The sequence below is a fragment of the Benincasa hispida genome, chromosome 5 (genome assembly GCF_009727055.1).
Source record: "Benincasa hispida cultivar B227 chromosome 5, ASM972705v1, whole genome shotgun sequence".
NCBI classification, from domain to species: Eukaryota; Viridiplantae; Streptophyta; class Magnoliopsida; order Cucurbitales; family Cucurbitaceae; genus Benincasa; species Benincasa hispida.
In genome coordinates, this window is record NC_052353.1 from 42,586,597 (window position 1) to 42,605,630 (window position 19,034).

The 19,034-nt window shown below is 35.9% G+C and overlaps 1 protein-coding gene and 2 long non-coding RNA genes across 3 annotated transcripts; 1 reads left to right on the forward strand and 2 right to left on the reverse strand.

The window, feature by feature from the left end:
* Positions 1 to 4,230: 4,230 nt before the first annotated feature.
* LOC120078221 lies at positions 4,231 to 6,157 on the reverse strand. The gene is made up of 2 exons (XR_005481956.1): positions 6,023 to 6,157; positions 4,231 to 4,537 (listed from the first exon to the last, which is right to left on the reverse strand). It is a non-coding gene; the product is annotated as an uncharacterized LOC120078221 (long non-coding RNA).
* Positions 6,158 to 7,242: 1,085 nt separating this feature from the next.
* Positions 7,243 to 8,855, forward strand: LOC120078219. The gene is made up of 2 exons (XR_005481955.1): positions 7,243 to 7,378; positions 8,214 to 8,855. It is a non-coding gene; the product is annotated as an uncharacterized LOC120078219 (long non-coding RNA).
* A 363-nt stretch (positions 8,856 to 9,218) lies between these two features.
* LOC120077342 (putative pentatricopeptide repeat-containing protein At3g18840) lies at positions 9,219 to 18,826 on the reverse strand. The gene is made up of 10 exons (XM_039031224.1): positions 18,427 to 18,826; positions 18,232 to 18,348; positions 17,185 to 17,287; positions 16,963 to 17,010; positions 16,164 to 16,261; positions 15,942 to 16,056; positions 15,770 to 15,852; positions 14,329 to 14,887; positions 13,823 to 13,857; positions 9,219 to 11,338 (listed from the first exon to the last, which is right to left on the reverse strand). The coding sequence occupies exons 1-10, from the start codon at positions 18,511 to 18,513 to the stop codon at positions 9,323 to 9,325; spliced, it is 3,261 nt and encodes a 1,086-aa protein (XP_038887152.1). The 5' UTR covers positions 18,514 to 18,826; the 3' UTR covers positions 9,219 to 9,322.
* Between the last annotated feature and the right edge of the window lie 208 nt (positions 18,827 to 19,034).

The following is a 19,034-nucleotide window of genomic DNA, read 5'->3' on the forward strand; positions in this document are numbered from 1 at the left end:
GCGAGAGCGGTGAGCGAGAGCGGGAGCTGAGAGCAGGGCGAGAGCGGGAGCGAGAGGCCGAGAAGCGAAAAGCTGGAAGAGAGAGCGAGACGAAAGAGAAAATTTGAGAGCGAGAGTGGAGAGAGCGGGATTTCCAGCAAGAAAGTTGGACAGAGTAAATTCCTAGTGAGAAAACGGGAGAGAGCGAGATTTTAAGAGCAGTGAGGCGAGATTTGGACAGAAAGCGCGAATTTATGCGTTGAATTTGGCCACGATCTTAATAGATTATACATGGGAAAACCCCTAAAATTGATTACAACAAAGAAATGATGACGTAAGGGCAAAACGTTAGCCAAAATTAGGGTTGTCTTATTGAGAGGAATCCCATAAAAACATAAGTAATTTTTAAAAAAGAAGCACCTGTACGATGTTGTCACACCGAGAAGAGCTGAAAACTACTATAAATAGGACCCTTTGCCGAAGATTTAACCCATTCTCAAACAAAATCTCAGTAACATAGAATTGTGTGAAAAAAGTAAGTGTGAGTAGGAAGTTCTGTGAAGATTAAAAGAAGAAAAAGCTCGGTTAAAGTGCTGCCAAATTTCTTCTTTTGAATTTAAAAAGGAAAATCTCTGCTGATAAATTCATAAAGAATAATATAAGGAATAATTTAGATCACAGTCAAGGTAAGTAGTTTATTCACCCTCTCTTTAAATGTTTCTATGTAGTGTACCTTTATTATGTTGCATGGTTATGTTAATTGTTATATTGCATTACATGTTTAGAACACGTTTCTCTACAAGGGACCCCATGCATTATGTTTGTTCACGATTACGCTAAAACCAAGTTTTAATTAGGTGTAAGTTATGCTTCCAGTCCTAATCTTATGGTTATGTTAATGGTTGATGTTGGATGCGACTCTGGCCCTACTGACTGCATGACCTTGCTAATCATCAGATGGGTTAGTTTCTGCTTAGTCCTTATCTTCCCATCAGGGCGGAAAGATTTATGTTGGAAGCATAACGTTTATGCTAATGTTGATGTTGATTGCGACTCTAGCCCTACTGACTTGCATGACCCGCTAATCATCATATGGGTAGTTTCCGCTTAAGTCCTCATCTTCCTATCAGGGCGGAAAGATTTATGTTGGAAGCATAACATTTATGCTAATGGTTGATGTTGGATGCGGACTTTGGCCCTACTGACTGCATGACCCGCTAATCATCAGATGGGTTAGTTTTCGCTTAGGTCCTCATCTTCCTATCAGGGCGGAGAGATTTTGTGGAAGCATAACATTTATGTCTAATGGTTGATGTTGGATGCGACTCTGGCCCTACTGACTGCATGACCCGCTAATCATCAGATGGTTAGTTTCGCTTAGGTCCTCATCTTCCTATCAGGCGGAGAGATTTATGTTGGAAGCATAACCGACCACCACATGTTATTATACGTTTTCGGTCCCAATCATATGTTTTTCATGACATTTTTGCTTGTGATGTGCATTTGGTCACTACCCTACGTGAGAACTATTTACTGGGTATATTATGTACTCATCCATATTTTTACAGACTTTGTAGGTAAGAACATAGCGTAGAGGGCAGAGTTGGACGTCGCTCAAAATGGCCAACCATCAAACTCACTATTATAGACACGTGCATTTTAACCACCACGCTAATGTTTTATGGATCCTGGTTGTTTTGATAAATAAATTCTATATAGTTTTTTTTTTTCTATTAATTAAAAATTTAGATATGTTCTTTGAAATTTCAACCAAAACTCATCTCATGATAGAAAAGTCTAAGTATGCATGTCGTAGCGGTCGGATTCATAAGGTGTAAGGATCCGGGCGTTACAGGCACGGAAATGCTTGAAAACAACCCAGGCGTTAAAAATGTTGAAAAAAAGGCGTTGCTAGAGGTTTTGTGCGAACGGAGTTCGTTTGGTGCCCAAAATAGCCGGGGCCCCGCGGGGTGTCTGGGTGGCTTGCTGGGTGTTGCATGGCCTGGCAGGGGTGTCGCATGGCTTGGCTGAGGTGTCGTAGGCAGGGCCCTGGACCAATTTTTGTGCGCGAACCTTCCATCACGAAAAAGCGCAAAAAACGGACCCAGGGATTAAGAACAATGAAAAAAAGTCGTGTGCCTAGGAACAGAGCTCGTTTGGTGCCCGAAATAGCCCCAGGCCCACTTTTTGCTCCCGAACCTTCCGACACGGAATTGGCGCAAAAATGGACCGGTTTAAGATATGAAGAAAAAAGGCGTGTGCCAGACGGTTTTGGGAACGGAGATTTAGAGAAGGGTTAACCCTTCTCCATATAAATTCTTCTTTATAGGCCTTTTAGGGCAAGAATTATTTTGGTGAATTTGCCCTTGGCACCAAAACAGAAATCCTCTTTCTTTACTCTCTAAGAGAATTCTTTCTACCTCTCCCTTTTCCAATTAGTTGGATACCACCTATCCTTCTATTGGAATCCTTGAGAATAACAAGATTATTCTTGTGACTATGTTCAAGTTTGATTGAGAAGAAGTTCGTGGCAAGATCGTTTTTCTTGGGTGAACATTCGTGCCCCAAACAGACCCCGGGCCCCACAGGCTCTGTCGGGGCCGTTTTTTCGTGCGCAAACATTTCGTCGCGAAAATGGACCAGGGGTTAAGAATGATGATAAAAATTGTGTGCTAGACGGTTTTACGAACGGAGCTCGTTTGGTGCCCCAACCGACCCCTGGGGCCGTGGGGCCCACTTTTCGCTCCCGAATCTTCTGGCACGAAAATGCGCGAAAATGGACCTAGGTGTTAAAAACGATCAAAAAAAGGCGTGTGCCAGACGATTTTGCGAACGGAGATCGTTTGGTGCCCCAAATGGCCCTCGGGTCCCACGAGGGTGTCGCAGGGCAGGGCCCTAGGACCCAATTTTTTGTTGCGAACCTTCCGTCAGCGAAAAAGCACGAAAACGGACCCAGGGGTTAAGAACGATGAAAAAAGTCGTGTGCTAGACGGTTTTGCGAATGGAGCTCGTTTGGTGCTCAGTTAATTAAATAACATTTATTTAATAAATTAGCATAATAATTAAATAACCATCTATACATTAAATCCAATTTAACATATATATTTAATTAACATAAATAAATATCTTGTGTTTATGTGCATCACCTCTCTATTAATTTAATTAATTAATTCTTTATGAATCTGATTTGAAATAAAATATTTGGATTTCATTCAAATATTTCTCTCCAACTTAATTGAAATTATAGATCACATCTATAATCAATTACATATTATTCACATTAATATACAATTTCCTCAAGCTGATTTGAACAATTCAAATCATCCATCTTTGATATCCTTTAGTGAGCTAACAAGGGGACCTGGTGGACCTGCAGATCAGAAACTCCAACAATATGAGATTAATTAGCTAAACTCATTAAACAAATTAATCAATATTTGTTAACTGTGGGTACACTCCACTAAAGACCCACTACTGCACTCTTCTCACTACATATATATTTCTGTGTCCATAGATATAGACCAATAACAATAACTTGGTCCTTCACGAGTGTCCATAACACAAATTGAGTCAAATTACTATTTTACCCTTGAGTTACTTCTGTATCCTCAAGTACCAATGCTCCTCTAATGAACAACCTATTTATGGTAGGCAATGAGAGGGTAGGGAGGCTAGAGCCCTTTGTTCAAGTCCTGGAGACACCACTTAAGGGAACATTCATCTATTTACCCTGAAGTCGGGAAGGTGTGAATTTCATCTTGTATTATTATGTTCCCAGCTCCTCACTTGGTCTTGTCTGTAAAATGGTAGGCTTATTGAGTTGGCAAACTGGTCACTCTCACCCATACACATCAAAAGACAATCTCTCATGAACAGGATTTCATAATACACTCAGGATTAAGACTAAGTTGCCTAAGTCATCCAATTGAAATAAGAACCAAACTAGTTAATGGTGTTACATAAAGTGGTTACTGTTTTGCGGTTCGATCTTATGCAAACTTATTGCATATGATACCACCACTTGCATGTCACCTATACGAATGTGTTGGATCATTGTGTTTGTATAAAATACAAAGTGGATTGTATCTATAGTGTCACCAGGATAAGGTACCCAGCCTTATCCCTATACTATAGACTCTTTAGGTTTTTTCTTGAACATTGATCTCTATATGTCTCCACATACAGTTCAAGACTCATAAGGCAATCTTGAATGTTAGTTTATTGGATTTAGGGTTATTAAGACAAAATAGATTATAACACAATCAATAACATTTATTGAATTAACATCAATATTGATGACGGTCAATTGATAACATTTACTATATATGAGTTTTAGGGCATAAAACCCAATAACCGTTTCCCCAATTCGGGCTACCATTGCCTCCTTATCAACTTGAGCACTAGGTGAGTTCGGAGCTACGAGAATATTCTGACTTTTATCGGCTCCATCCTCCTACACTCTCGATCAGGAAGAGTCCTGGACTTGTGAATACTACACTTGGGGGTCTTGAACCCCTCCTCTAACCTTCCTTTTTACCCTGAGTTTAGGTGTCATGACCTGACATGTACCCAAAGATCAGTTCTTACTGGATTCCCTATCATAAACATATCTACTAAAACATATATAAAATAAAAATAAATCTCATGCATAATATATTGAAAACCTTTTCTTGTAAGACATACCTGACAATGACGAAGAATCCATTACTGGGCCACAAGGACTAACTAGACTTACGTAGTAAGTTAGTCTACAGAACCCAAAACATGGGCTCTGATCCCAACTGTAACGATCTGGCTCCCTAGGACTTAAACTAGGTCATTACTATAGACATGCATGCATACATTCAAAATGACACTTTTCCATGATTTGATAAAAGGCCAAAACTATAGCTTTATGAAAAGTAATTAAATGAAATTTATTTAACTTAGTACCCTAAAAAATGAAATAACATAAATATCACAATAAAACATCATCCAAAACATCCAATGTGCAAAAAGAAAATAAAAACTAAAGATCCTCTAATTTTAACAATTAACTAATTGAAAATCATGAAGACATAGAAAAAAATGGGCAAAAGCATTGACTGGTCCTAGTGGCTCGATCATAGATTCTACTTGTCATTCGCTAACGTGTTCTTACCTTTACTTGGAAAAAAAAAACATGAGAAAGAATGAGTATAAAATACTTAGTAAGTAACCCCACTACCGGGGTCAGGCTAAGCCTATATATCCAATAAATGATACTATCTAATGGGACATGCATAAACTTCTACTTTTCATGGATAGCCATCTAGTGGATAACTAAACCCGCCCTACCGTAAGTGAGATGTACCCATAAACCTCTGGTGAAATCCTATAGAAGATCGCTAACCTCTACTGAAGTCTCGAAGAAAACACAAACTCTAGTGAATCCCGAAGGAGTCACAAACCTCTGGTGAGTCTTGAATAAAACACTAACCTCTGGTGAAATCCCGAAGGAGGTCACTAACCTCTTAGTGAATCCTAAAGGAAACACAAACCTCTAGTGAAATCTCGAAGGGAATCATAACATCTAGTGGCTATATGACTACGGGTAGGGGACAATTATCACTATCATAAATAATATGCATCATAAAAATAGATTCCCACAATCATGCAAATATAACACCATGCTCATACAACCTCTTAGCAAATCATATAATAATTTGTTTCATACCCGTACTCATAACATGCTTCAAACATAATAAAGATAACCTCATATATCCTCAAGCAACTCGATGCATACAATCTTAGAATCATCAATTCTTAAATTTTATCGTCTACACAAAGGCCGTTCCAATAGGAAGATTACTTACCTAGGAATTTAAGCCCAAATTTAATACAAGCATTAAGCCTTTCGTTTCGAATCAACTGAAATTATGGTTTGGTCCAAAATTAGTTTCAAAACTTGACTCATTTGGCCAACCTGAACATATATAAATTAAATTACAAATTTAATAACTTAATCTTCCACAACTACTCTTAATCCCAAGGGCCCAAAATGCTAAAATTCACCCAAACTTACCAAAATCAATCTTTTGTAACGCCGGACAGCATGCTTTCGATCTCAAAATTTCTTCAAAGCTCGGCCCAAACATAATTGGCATTAAAAATTTTAACCCAAGATTAAATGGATAACCAATACCCTCAAAGAAATCCCTAAATCGTGCCCAAAAATAGACCAACTCTTCCTCCAAGGCAAGATTCCAACGAAATCTACGAGCTGTGGCAGCGGTCGCGTCTGGAAGAGGGGCAGCGACAGACAGCGCTAGTCGAATTTGGAACAGAGGCGTCGGCGACGGTTGGTTGGCGTCTGAGCTGGGTGCATGACAAGGCCCAAAATGAGAAAGTTTTCTACCTCCTTTCTTCATAGGAGTCTTGGACCGAGAGCCTGATAAGAGAGTTGCTCCTTCCACATGATGCAGGTGATATTTTCTCTATTCCTATTGGTCGTAAGAAGATGGAGGATGACATATCTTGGAGTCCCGATAAAAAAAGGGCTCTCTTCTGTTAAGAGTACTTATTATCTAGGGTTAAAGCTGATCTCTGATTCTCTTTCTTCTTCTTCTAGTGCGGTGGATTCTTAGAAGAGTTGGATCTTTGGAGTGCAAAGGTTAAGCCGAAAATCAAGATATCGTGCCAAAAAATCTTTAATGATCTTGTGCCCATTTTAAATAACTTGCATTGTAAAGGGATAACTGCAACTTTCTTTGTTTTTCCGTAGAACTCATATGTAGTCAACTTGTCACACTTTTGGGAGTGTACATTTTCAAGGAAAATTTGGGACTTTTTCTCCCCTCTTATGTGATAACACCGAAAATATGCTATCTTCCTCTACTTAATTCGGGATTGTTAAGCTACTTAATATGCTTAAATCGACTGTTTTGTAGGACTCGAGTGTACAAGCAATTGATTGAAGTGTTTGGGAGAAAAATGCGTTAAGATGGCCAAAATAGGAGCCAAATTGAACAAATGAAGAAAGAAGGCCAAGAAATTGAAGTTTTTTGCCCAATCGGGGAATCGCAACGCTATAAGACAGTAGCTATCCATTCCGTGAAAGGACAGGGTAGTGTTGCGATGTTACATGTAGCATTACAACGCTTCGACTTGAAGCGGACGATCGAAGAGTAGGGTAGTGTTGCAATACTATGACTTGGAGTAGCGCGCGGAAGCATGACAACGTCACAATGTTGTCCCTAGCGTTGTGACGTTGTGACATATTCTATAAATAACCCATCAGTCCAAGCCTAGTTTACACACACTCGAATACATGGCTGCCACTTAGTTTCTACTCGGTTTCTGTCTCTCTTTTGACCAAAATTCTGAATCTTCTTTCCCATTGAGTATTGTATTGAATTAGAAGATAATTTGTGGCTAAAGGGTAAGAACTTAGCTTGGGTTTCGTAGTTTACTTTCATTCCAATTCGTTCTTGAGACTATGTTATGTAATTCTGTGAGACTTTTCTGAATTTTATGAGAATTTATCTTGAGTTTATTATTCAATTGTCTTGTATGGGATAATCTGACAAATTAGCTATGCATGTATATTTAATTACTTTGATTAACCCTAATTTGTAATTGTTAGGTAGTCGTCACCTAGAAGCAAGAGTTAAGTAAGTTTGTGAAGTTAAATTAGGATTCCTTTTAATAAGCATTACTTTCTAACTTAGATAATTCTCGCTCAAATAATTGGTTCGATGATGGTTGGTTTATCTTTGCCTTAGATCTTAATGCCTGTTGATTGAATGATTAGTTGAGGATTCTCACTTTTCCTTTATTTAACTTGATTTTATGGACTACCAGTTAGGATTCTAAATAAGTAGACTAAGTTGTAATTTGAATTTCTCACATATCTTTTGGATAGTTTATGATAGAATTAAAAATGAATGAAATAAACTAGAACTAATCAAGCTAAGTATTTTGTTCAATTGATATTTTTTCACATTCTTTCACATTGTGCAATTTGATTTTTCGTGTAATTTTGATTTGCAATTTTCACAAAACCCCCATTTGGTTACTTCTTACCAATTTCAGTTTTTGAGGAATCCAATTTGGCTCTTTGTGATTCGACCCCGGACTTGCCCCTTGTACTACTAGTTAGTATAAGTAGTTTGTTCGGTGCATATAAATATCATTTGTGTAGCACGGGTTCACAGGCGACCATGAATCCGATGGCCTACCATTATGTTGACTCGTTTGTTGTTTGTCAATGGCAGGTAGTTTTTCTTTGATTATTAGGATTGTCTATGATCCTTGTGTTCAAGGATGGAACTCAACAAAGCGTTGGTCATCCTTTGGAGTCTTTGGAATTTGCGAAACGAGATCTGCTTCAAAAATAGAGTGCCAGGCTTTGGCTCCCTTACAATTAGGATAAACTCCGTGCTTTTGGATCTGTTGGGGCGATCTGATTGGGTCTTTTGAGCTCTCCTATTTCGCTCGCTCCTCCTCCAAGTAGTCTCCACCTGGAGTTGGAAGATGGAAGCTGAAGGTAAATGCAACTTGGTCGTGCGGGATTACGAGGGTAAAGCAATGCTAAAGGGTTGCAAGTTTTCCCAAAGGTGTGGAAGTGTCAGTTTTCTAGAGGCGGATGCACTTTTGAAGGGTTTGTGTGCGATTTAGCAAGAGTGGTCTGGGAATAACCTTCTTATTGAAGTGGAATATGATGCATTGAGGTCATTAAGCTCCTGAATAGGGAGGCCTTTTCGCTTGCAAAGATTGGAGTCCTCATCGACGATATTATTTTTGTTAGAAACATTGATAATGTTGCTAATTTTTGTCATATGCGTCGAATGGAGAACAATTCTGCTCATGCTATCGTAGCTTTAGCCTCCTCTCAAGGTTGCTCTTTGATCTGGAAAGTTGTTTTTCTAGATTGTGTTATTCCTCTCCTTGACGAGAGATGTTAGATGTGGTTGGTCGTTGTGTTGCTTGTTTAAAAAAAACATAATTTTAATATTAAATTTTAATTAAAAATAATTAATTCTAAATTTAGTAAGATGCAATCTATTGAACAAAATATTGCTTGTAAATTTATATATGAAAAACACAGCATATGTATAAATAATACAAAGAGTATTTTAGAAAACATACATTGTAGATGGAAATTGTGTGGAAATGAAATCTGCAACTTTGAAGTGGTATAGACAGTAACCTAAAAAGGAAGGACAACTATTAATATGAATTGAAAAATAATCACATTCAATGATCATATATTAAAAAATGCTTCCAACTTTGAAATAAAGTGATTACGATGTGGTAAATCAATATCTTTCACATACAAATTTTAGAACCTTCAGATGGAAAAATTAATGGCTGAAGCTTGACATTAGCAAAATGATTCCTCTTTGTCAAGTAGCTCATCAGTCAAGGAGGCTAAGGTTGAATATATAGCCTCACTTTTTGAGTGAAATCTGTCACCAGAAATGAATACATGGAACTTATTTTCCACAAAAACCCAACTACAACCAGCATTCTTCTTAACCTCCTTTCCTTTCATTTTCTTCCTTATTCTTCCCATCTGCTCCCAGTCTCCTTCTGCAGCATAGACATTAGCTAATTGCACGTATCGAGCTCCGTTTTCTCCTTCGATTACCAACAGTTTATCTTCTGCTTTTCTTGCAAGTTCAGCATTTCCATTGATCCTACAAGCATTCAGAAATGCTCCCCATATGACAGCATCCAACTGTATGGGAATCGTTTTCATGAATTCCAATGCCTTATCTAGTTGATTAGCCCTTCCATACAAATCAATCATACAAGCATAATGATCGATTTCAGGAATAATATTGTGATCACTAGACATAGAATCAAAAAAATGTTCGCCTAGTTCTACCGAACCGCCATGTCGACATGCAGAAAGTAGTGCAACGAAAGTGATTGCATCTGGTTTGAGATCATTTTCCATCATTTCCTTGAAAAGCTGGACTGCATCATTTTCCCACCCATGGTGAGCATAGCCAGCTATCATAATGTTGTAAATAATGGAATCCTTATCAGTAACTTCTCTAAAAATCCTTTCTGCATAAATGATACTTCCACATTTTGAGTACATATCAACCAACGAACTTGTCAGTTTCGTATCCAATTTGATGCCTGCTCGGACTATGTAACCGTGTATCTGCTTCCCGGGAGCCAGAGCAGCTTGTATAGCACAAGCGCCAATAATGCTGAGAAGAATTAGGACATCAGGAACTGTTGCCTCCTTCCTATATTCAGTTAAAAGTTCAAAAACTGCTTCACACTGCTGCAATTTAACATAACCAGAAAATAAAGCAGTCCAGACAACAGAATTCTTTTCATCCAAGGAATCAAAAAGCTTTCTGGCTTCTGCCATGTTACCTTGAGATGAATAGCCAACAATCATTGAAGTGATTGAATATACATTTCGCATCCTCAATTCTGAATTAACTGACTCTGCATACCTCATGTTATTGCACTTGCAGTAAACATCAACAAGTCCACTGCCAATGAAGGGATTGACAATCAGCCCATTCTTCAAAACATAAGCATGGACTTCCTTTCCATACTTCAAGCTCCTCAGATTGGAGCAAGCACTCAAGACACTTGCAAAAGTGTGTTCGTTCCACCCAACCGTTTCATCCGCCATACGAACGAATAACTTCAATGATTCTTGTTCATAACCATTCTGAACAAAACCCGAAATCATCGTGTTCCACGCTACAGCGTCATTTCGCTCCAATTCCTTCCAGAAAAGATCCATAGCCACATTTATCTCCCCTTCTCTACAACAAGCTGCAACCATGGCATTTCTAGAGACCAAATCAACCACCTCACCACATCCATAATAAACTCTACAGGCGTCTTTAAAATATCCACACTTAGAGTACATATCAATCAGCGAACTTGCAGCAAACACACTTAAATCATTAGCAGTCTTCATCATGAAGGAATGCAACTGCTTTCCATAAGAAACCACACATAACTTAGCAGTTAAATTAAGCATGATTGTAAGACTGACGTCATCAATTCTGATCATATCAGGTGCCGTTTGCATTTTCCTAAAAAGCCCAAGGGCTTGAGCCTCATACCCATCAGAGCTAACATAACCAGACAACATAGAGTTGTAAGTAACCAAATCTCTATAGACAGCGGAGTCAAACAATGCCCGCGCTTGTGTCAAGTTCTGAGACTTAAGATACGCTGCTATTATAGCATTCCATGAGAAGACATTCCGTTCAGGCATTTCGTCGAACATTTTCTGGGCATCATTAAGGAGACCATGTTTGGCATATAAGGTTATGAGTTGGTTCGATGTGAAAATGGTCGGTGTAAATCCGGATTTGATGGCTTGGGTAAGGCTCAGTAACCCATGTATCAAATACTTCATTTACATATAAATATACTGCTCAACTTAAACGGCAGGCAGTGGGTTGAAACTGAATCAGGGTAAAGGTTTCAATGGGAAGAAAAAGAGGGAGAAGAGGAAGAAACAATGCAAAACGGCAACTTTATAAGCTTGCTAATGATCGAAGGTTTGTCTCTATTGTATTAGCCTTTTTGTACCTCAACGGCTAAAATGTAACAAAAAAACAACAAACTAATAGTACGAAGGATGGAATTGGAAACAAGAAAAATATTGCAAGATGGATCGAAGTGCTTCACTAATTTCTACCTAGGATTATAATAAAAAACTACTGGTTTGGTTTGGTTTTTTAGTACAAAATTGGACATATTGAATTGTATTAAAAGAAAATAAAAAAGTGTTAGTTTCGATCAGTTTTTTATTTAAAAAACAAATCAAGACGGTTCAGGGTACATACCCTTAAAAATATACTCTAAGATTAAGACTTTTTTAGTATTTTAATTATTATGAACATGTATATTTGTTGTTTACACAAAAAAAAAAAAAAAGATACATTATTACGGAGAATGTATGTTTGTCATTTAGAAAAGTGCCAAGAAAGGAAACGAAAATGTTCAATTTCAAACTATAAAAAAGAAAATAAACCCAATTGTAATTTGAGAATAGTAAAAATGACTCATTCAAAGAAAAAAGTGGAAAGAAAAATAAAAACCGAAAGAAAAAGAAAAGAAAATGATAAAAACCAAGAACTAAACTGAGAACCAACGATAATAAATTGAACTAAATAAAAACCACTTTATTGGTTTTGTTCTTTATCGGACATTGGTTTAGATCGCTTCTTTGTAAAACCAAATGATTTGATTTGGTTCTTGATTAACCCCAAAATCGACAAAATCAAATCGACTATCACACCTACTTTTACCAATAACCTTGAAATTCTCCTCCCTCATTTCACTAAGCCATTAGGTACTTCACTCTAATTTAAGAGGCATTGTCCTAAATTAAACTCACTAAAATAAATTGAAAGTAAATACTAATCTAATTGCTTGAAAATTAAGTTTCCACTAATTCTAAATAGAAAAAAACCTACAACGGCCATATCAAGAACATGTGGGCTCCATTTTCAATTTCTAGTGCAACAAATAAAGATTAGGGATTCAACCTTCAATTATATTAATTACTATAAAGTTATGCTCATTTGGTTTCATTTGATATTGGTTTTTAGATTTTAGTTTTGAACATTATACTTTTTTTTCGCCCAATATAATCCATCAAGTACAATTCAATCTTTATAGTTTTAGATTCGTAACAATTTGTCCTTTTAACTTTACTATATTACATTTTTTATTTTATAATTTAAAATTTGTGACAATTTTGTTTTAGTGATTTAAAAGTACCAAGGATTTTGAAAATTTTATAAAGGTGTAACAAATATTTTTAGGTATATGGATGATATATCTTAGAAGATGAAGGCGGTTTGGATTGACTTAAGAAAAAAAAACTATTTTTCAAAAAATTTATTTTTACTTAAATACTTTTGATAAAAAGTTATTAAAATATATTTGAAAAACTATTTTGATTGGTTGTCAAACACTCAAGTTTCTTCCAATATGACTTATTTTTTAAATTAATCATTTAAAAATGTGTTCCAAATACACCCAAAATGTATTTTAGAACTACACTTATTAAATTGTTACATTAAAAATACATAAGATAGTAAATTGTTACATACTCATGTTTTATTAAGTCCAACATGTCTTGAAGATTCCAATCTCTATCTCTTAGTCAATTATACACATCTTAATCAGTTAAACTATTTTCAAATTGGCGTTATAAACTAAAATTTAGGACCAAAGATAAGTTTGGCATGCCTAAAACACATGTTTATAATATCCCTTAAAACACTTCATTAAAGTGGTATTAATGTACACTTCTGAGTTGTTTAACAATAATTTGAGGTTTTTAAATAGGATAATTTTAACTATTTTAAAATTACTCACAATCCACATCATCATTTATATGGATGTACAAAGAAAGATAGAATCAACCTACTCTTTTGCTAAAATTGAACAAACATATTTAATTGCAATTAAATCTTCAAATTTTTTTGGAATGAGTAGAAATCAAAATAGAAAAAGATTATATATTTTGAAACAACTTTATATTTTCTGAACAGAATCAAATTTGTAGTCAACCAAAATTTATGATATTGTAGTGTAGCATGTCACAAGCAATTTAAGCAAATTATTCATAATAAAATCAAGAATTGCAGCAAGATATAATCCTCCATTTGATCAAATAAACTGTACTCATTTGTAATGGAAAACCAGCTGAACAGCTACAACCCTCAACTGAGGACAAAAACTTGGTATTTCATGTTTCATAAGTTTTGATTAAATACAAGTAGTGGCATTCTTGTACTAATCAGGGAAATGAAAAGTTGTAGCACTTTGATTTTTCAATTTCAAAGTTGCTGTTTCAGGGCATGGGATCATGGAACACAAATCTGCCTGCTTTGTACACCAACCTAGCATCATCTGCATTAAATATATGAGATACAGACAGTAAATACTAAAAGAAACAACCAATTTTCCAGTTTCATTTCCCAAAAAACTAAAAATACGAAACTTTTTCCATAAAAAATGGAAAGATTTAGGGCCCGTTTGGATTGACTAGAGAAATAATGTCTTTTTAATTTTTTTTTTTTTTTTTTAACTCTTTTGCTAAAAACCTAAAATGAACTTTGAAAATATTTTAAAAGTTATTTTGAGCTATTGTTAAACACTACAATTTTTTCCAATGACTTATTTTCAAAATTAAACACATGAAAAGCTAATCCAGACACATCCTTAAACTCTCGGTTTGTTCAATACACCAACTAATGTTTTGTCCATAGACTTTGAGTTGGAGCAAGATTTCTCAATTCCACAGTTGTCCCCTAAATTAAATGAAACCATATGAATATAGTAAAAATCGTCGATAAAAGATGGAATGAGTGACAGTAGTACCTGCAATTTTGGCTGAATGAAATTCCTGAGGAACATTATTTTCGGTCTCGACAGCGGCTTTGGCAGCTGCAATTCCAATGGCTGTACTTTGGTAGATATTTAATCCAGCACAAATAGAAGCAAGCATTCCCCCAACTAAACAATCTCCGCAGCCTGTAAGCCTCACTACTGAAGCAGGAAGGGCAGGGAAGTGCATTGCAAAAAGAAAAGAGCTTTTCTCGGTTTCAGGAGAAACAGCATACATGTTTGGTGGACAACTCGTAGCTAAAGTTCTAAATAGTTGGCTGCTGGATCTGTCCTTGTTGATTTCTTCTTTGGAAGAAATTTTCATGAAGCTTGGTCGTCCTTTAGAACAAACCAACACCCCACGAGAACCAACTGTCAGAATGACGACCTTGATACCTTTCTCAAGCAAAACCCATGCAGCAGATTTCAATTGTTCGAAAAAAGATTCAATTGCAATGCTGTTATCTTGTTTGATGGGAGAAAACAAATCTTGACCAGATAACGCATTGGCCATGGCGATAAGTTCATCTTCATTAGGCGAAGTAAAACTTATCTGCAAAATGAAGAGCTATGTATTATGAAAGAAAATGTAGAAAAACATATGGCTGTAAATTAGAAAAAATTCTCAAATATGAAACGTAAGATGAGGTGCTAAATCTCTAGATTATGAAAACATAATATGACAAGTAAATATTGTTTTCTTATTTTTATACGCATGAGTGTCGGAGGCAACTTACACGTACATCGACTAATCTCATGGGACAACCCAGTTGACCCTACAACATTTGGGTGTCAAGGAAACTCGTAGGATATTAAATCCTAAGTAAGTGGCCACCATAGATTGAACCCATCTCCTTTTAGCCCTTTATCAAACTCATGCCTTTTATTTACCACAAGACCAATCCATGATGGTTGACATATAAATATTGTACAAGATGCATCAGAAACTAAGACAACACGCAAACAGGATGTGAATGAAGTTGTAGACAGAGGAAGGGCAAATATAGACTAAGAATCTATTGATCCACCTGAAACATGACAAATATATATAGTATTTGCTGGGTGATCCTATTTTCAGATCTATTTATTTCTATTTTCAGATCTATTTTTTCCTGAAAAGGAATGACGAGGAAGCTATAATGATTTTACCTAATACTTGAACATTGTTTTATCTTTCTCCATTTTTCATCAACTTTTATACAAACTGAACTAAAGTTCAGTCGATCTCTAAATATGAGCGAGTGAGTCAGTCTGGTTATAATTCCAATGCAAAATCACCTCAGAATTTTTCAACCCCATTTTCATTCTTTTAAAAATGAAAAGAAACAAAGAAAACGAAACGCCTCAGTAAGGAAAGGAACAAAAGAGTACTTGCAAGTGAAAAAACTCATGGATCTTTAAGAGAGAAGATCAGCATGAGGAGATGTGAACTCACATACTTGACAACTGAAGCAATCCTTCTTGATTTAGCAACTGACACAGGCTCAAACCACACTGGAGTATTATACTCGGCAGCAACTATAAACAGATGCAGGAAAATAATATAAAGATCATACAACAAAGATCAATACAGAAAAATACAGGAAGCTGCAGAAAAAGAGTAGTACTTTGGCAAGAGACTTCCAGAGCAAATGGGTTTAGATTTGCATCAACCATAAGCACTGGTGCAGCTCGAATATTGGACTTGAATTGCTCGATCCAATCAGGTGTGAGAAATTTTTCCTGTGTAAGGCCGGTATCAGTTCTTTGTGGTACCACCATCAATTTTTTACAAGATTCACAATACTAAATCCTTGATATAAATCTATTTACAACAAAGATACACTTACAATAGCTTCCACACTTGCCACAGCAGCTGCCAATTCTCCATGGACATCAACTACAGCACACACAACAGCAGTGTTGATGTCTTTCTGCTTCCGAATGCCTATTCGAATATGTAATTGTTCTAGAAAGTATATCATCTCTATCTTTACCAAGTATATGTTTAATAACCAAGTAATAATTTTCTTTTGAACTAGTTAGATACTTTTGCTTTCACTTCATTAACTTCCATCAAGGATTCAAAGATAAAGAAATCAGAAGGATAAAAATAGTTCAGTATGAGGAAACCGTAAAATTCACTCTGCAGCTGGCAATATTCCATACAAGAGTTTATTTCAAGAAATGATCTCAAAACAGATTGCTCAATATGCTGTTTATGCAACTTGCACCACATTACTAAGTTCTACTGGCTAATTTATCTTCACTAAATTGCTCAAAAGGAATGACCAAATCTCGATTGTAGCATCTGAAAGATTCACATTCAAAGGCATAATCAACAAAAGGCTTTTTGTAGTGATTGGTATGGCAACATTCTAAAAACAGCCAATTCAAAAGTGAGACAAAAATTGATATATTTCGTAAGAAGAGTTAGATTCTTATTTAAGGTTAAAAATACTTTAATCCTGAATCACTCACATAGAATGATCCAAATAACCATCTACGTCAGAACACCAAACAATGACAATGGGATAATACCACAGATGATAAACACCAGAACAGAAGAAAATTAAAAATAAAGTGCCATATATCATTAACTGATAGCTAGCTAGTTTAAATGGAAATTAAATGGATAGACAGGTGTACCTTCTGTTGATATCCCTGCCAATCTCCAATTCTCAAACAAGAGGTTCCCTATTTCAGGAGAAAAAAAAAAGGAATCAGAATTTATTAAAGTAAATAATGAACTCTGAATCCATCTGAGTTGCAATAGAACCAAAAAAGCCATGAATGTGATAAAAACCAATCTGCCATTCTGGAATGTAACAGTAGACGTACGAAAAAAATGATAAAAGACCAGAAAAGAACCTGCCATGTCATGTCCCACCACACTAATCAGGAAAGGGTTGGTCCCAAGCTTTGACATGCATTCAGCAACATTCCGTGCTACACCACCTAATATATAATTGATCTAAAACAGCATATTCTCAAAAGTAAGAGTTGAAATATAGAAACTTAACAATAGATTCACTAAGATAACATCGTCATTATGATGCTACAGATAACGAATGAGTCGGAAAAATATAAAGACACTGGCCAAAGAATAAAACACCAATACCAACAAGCCAATGAAAATGAGGATTTATGGCAGTCATGGTGCTATCTAGCGTACTAGATTGAACCCAAAAATATATAGATTTGTCATTACATTTTCATCTATATTATAGTTATGAGTATTTCATCTCAATATTTAAAACATAATTCTCAGGTGTATTACAGTTATTTACTGAAGCTAAAATGGCTATCATAAGTATATCATAAACGATTCTAAAGATATAATCATTAAGAAAGGCAATAAAAAACAACCTCAATTCATTTCTCATATTATTTTACTTTCATAGAAACTTGAAACTTGAGCACGTTCAATATTTTAAAATAAAGAACATGTTTCTTGTTTCAATCCATTTGCCACGTTTTTCAGTAGTTTTAGTCCTTAAAAATTGAACAAAAAGGAGAAAGCAACGAAACAAGCACAAGATAATTCACCCACTTGAACATAAGGCAATTTGCAGTAATTGTGATATCTACAACTAGTAGGATCAGCTTCTTCTAGGGAATCTTAGAATCCCTTCAACATTTAATGTTAGAAACATTTAAGCATTATAGCTTAAGTAGGTAAGCAATTAACCTCATCTACAATAGTTGGGTAACAATTCAAAATCAGTATGTCTCTAATAAAAAAATATATACCAATTCAAAATAGACCGTGTGTAATAAAATAGACTGTATGTAATAAATAATTTCCCTCTCAATATCTACAATAGTCTGCAACAATCAACCACAATATTCCAACTTCCTCCAATGATTTCCCCAACCCTGCGACAATTCGCTTTTAGATAGCAATCAGTAAATTACCTTGCCGGGAGTAGTTGACCTAGGAACGGCGGAAATGGACGGTATGGCGTGAATATCCAGCACCATACCTCCAACAATCACAGGCTCAGCTACCCCGCTCCCACTATTCGTTGGCGCCTAAAATATACGTCTTGCCTCTGTAAAACACATTGAATAGAGAAGGAAAAGAAATTGTAAGAGTGAAGTGATGCTCACCGGATTAAGAGCGTTGTTGAACTCACACGGCAGCGAAAGAAGGTGACGGTGAATCAAATTGATCCGCCTCTGAGCACTGCTTTCCATGGCTTCCAATCTCCAAGCCTTTCAATGAAACTCTGAACTCGAAGACCAGCGTTGAATTTGGTTCTTCTGCTGGTTTGAAATCAGAGAAGAAATACTGAAATGATTAATGGGAAATTTTACGGATTGAGACCAAAAATTTTCCCAAATGAAAAATGATCAACTTGGTCAACTTTTGCTGGGTTTAGCATCTACTTGAATTTACGCTATTGACTCGCTTGTAAATTGTGCTTCGAATCTCGTTTTTGTTCTTCACTCTCCGTCTCACTCTCGATATTAAGCTCAATATATCTGTATTTTGGAGCAAATTGTAAAAACTATCATAAAGTTTGGCGATGGTTGCAATTGTATTCAAAAACTTTTAAATTTAAAAACAAAAACAGAGTCGTCGATCTTATCTAAATATTAAAATTAGACTCTTAAACTTATATAATAATTGTATAAGTTTGAGGGTTCAATTTTTATCATTTATGAATTTATTTTTTACAATTATTATAAGTTTGAGAATCAAATTTTAACACTTT

Coding starts and splice junctions, on each gene's coding strand:
- LOC120077342 (XM_039031224.1), bottom strand. CDS start 18,513: ATGGAAAGCAGTGCTCAGAGGCGGATCAATTTGATTCACCGTCACCTT. Junction 17,288..18,231: donor GGTCAACTACTCCCGGCAAG/GTAATTTACTGA, acceptor ATGCTGTTTTAG/ATCAATTATATATTAGGTGG. Junction 15,853..15,941: donor TCTGGAAGTCTCTTGCCAAA/GTACTACTCTTT, acceptor ATCTGTTTATAG/TTGCTGCCGAGTATAATACT.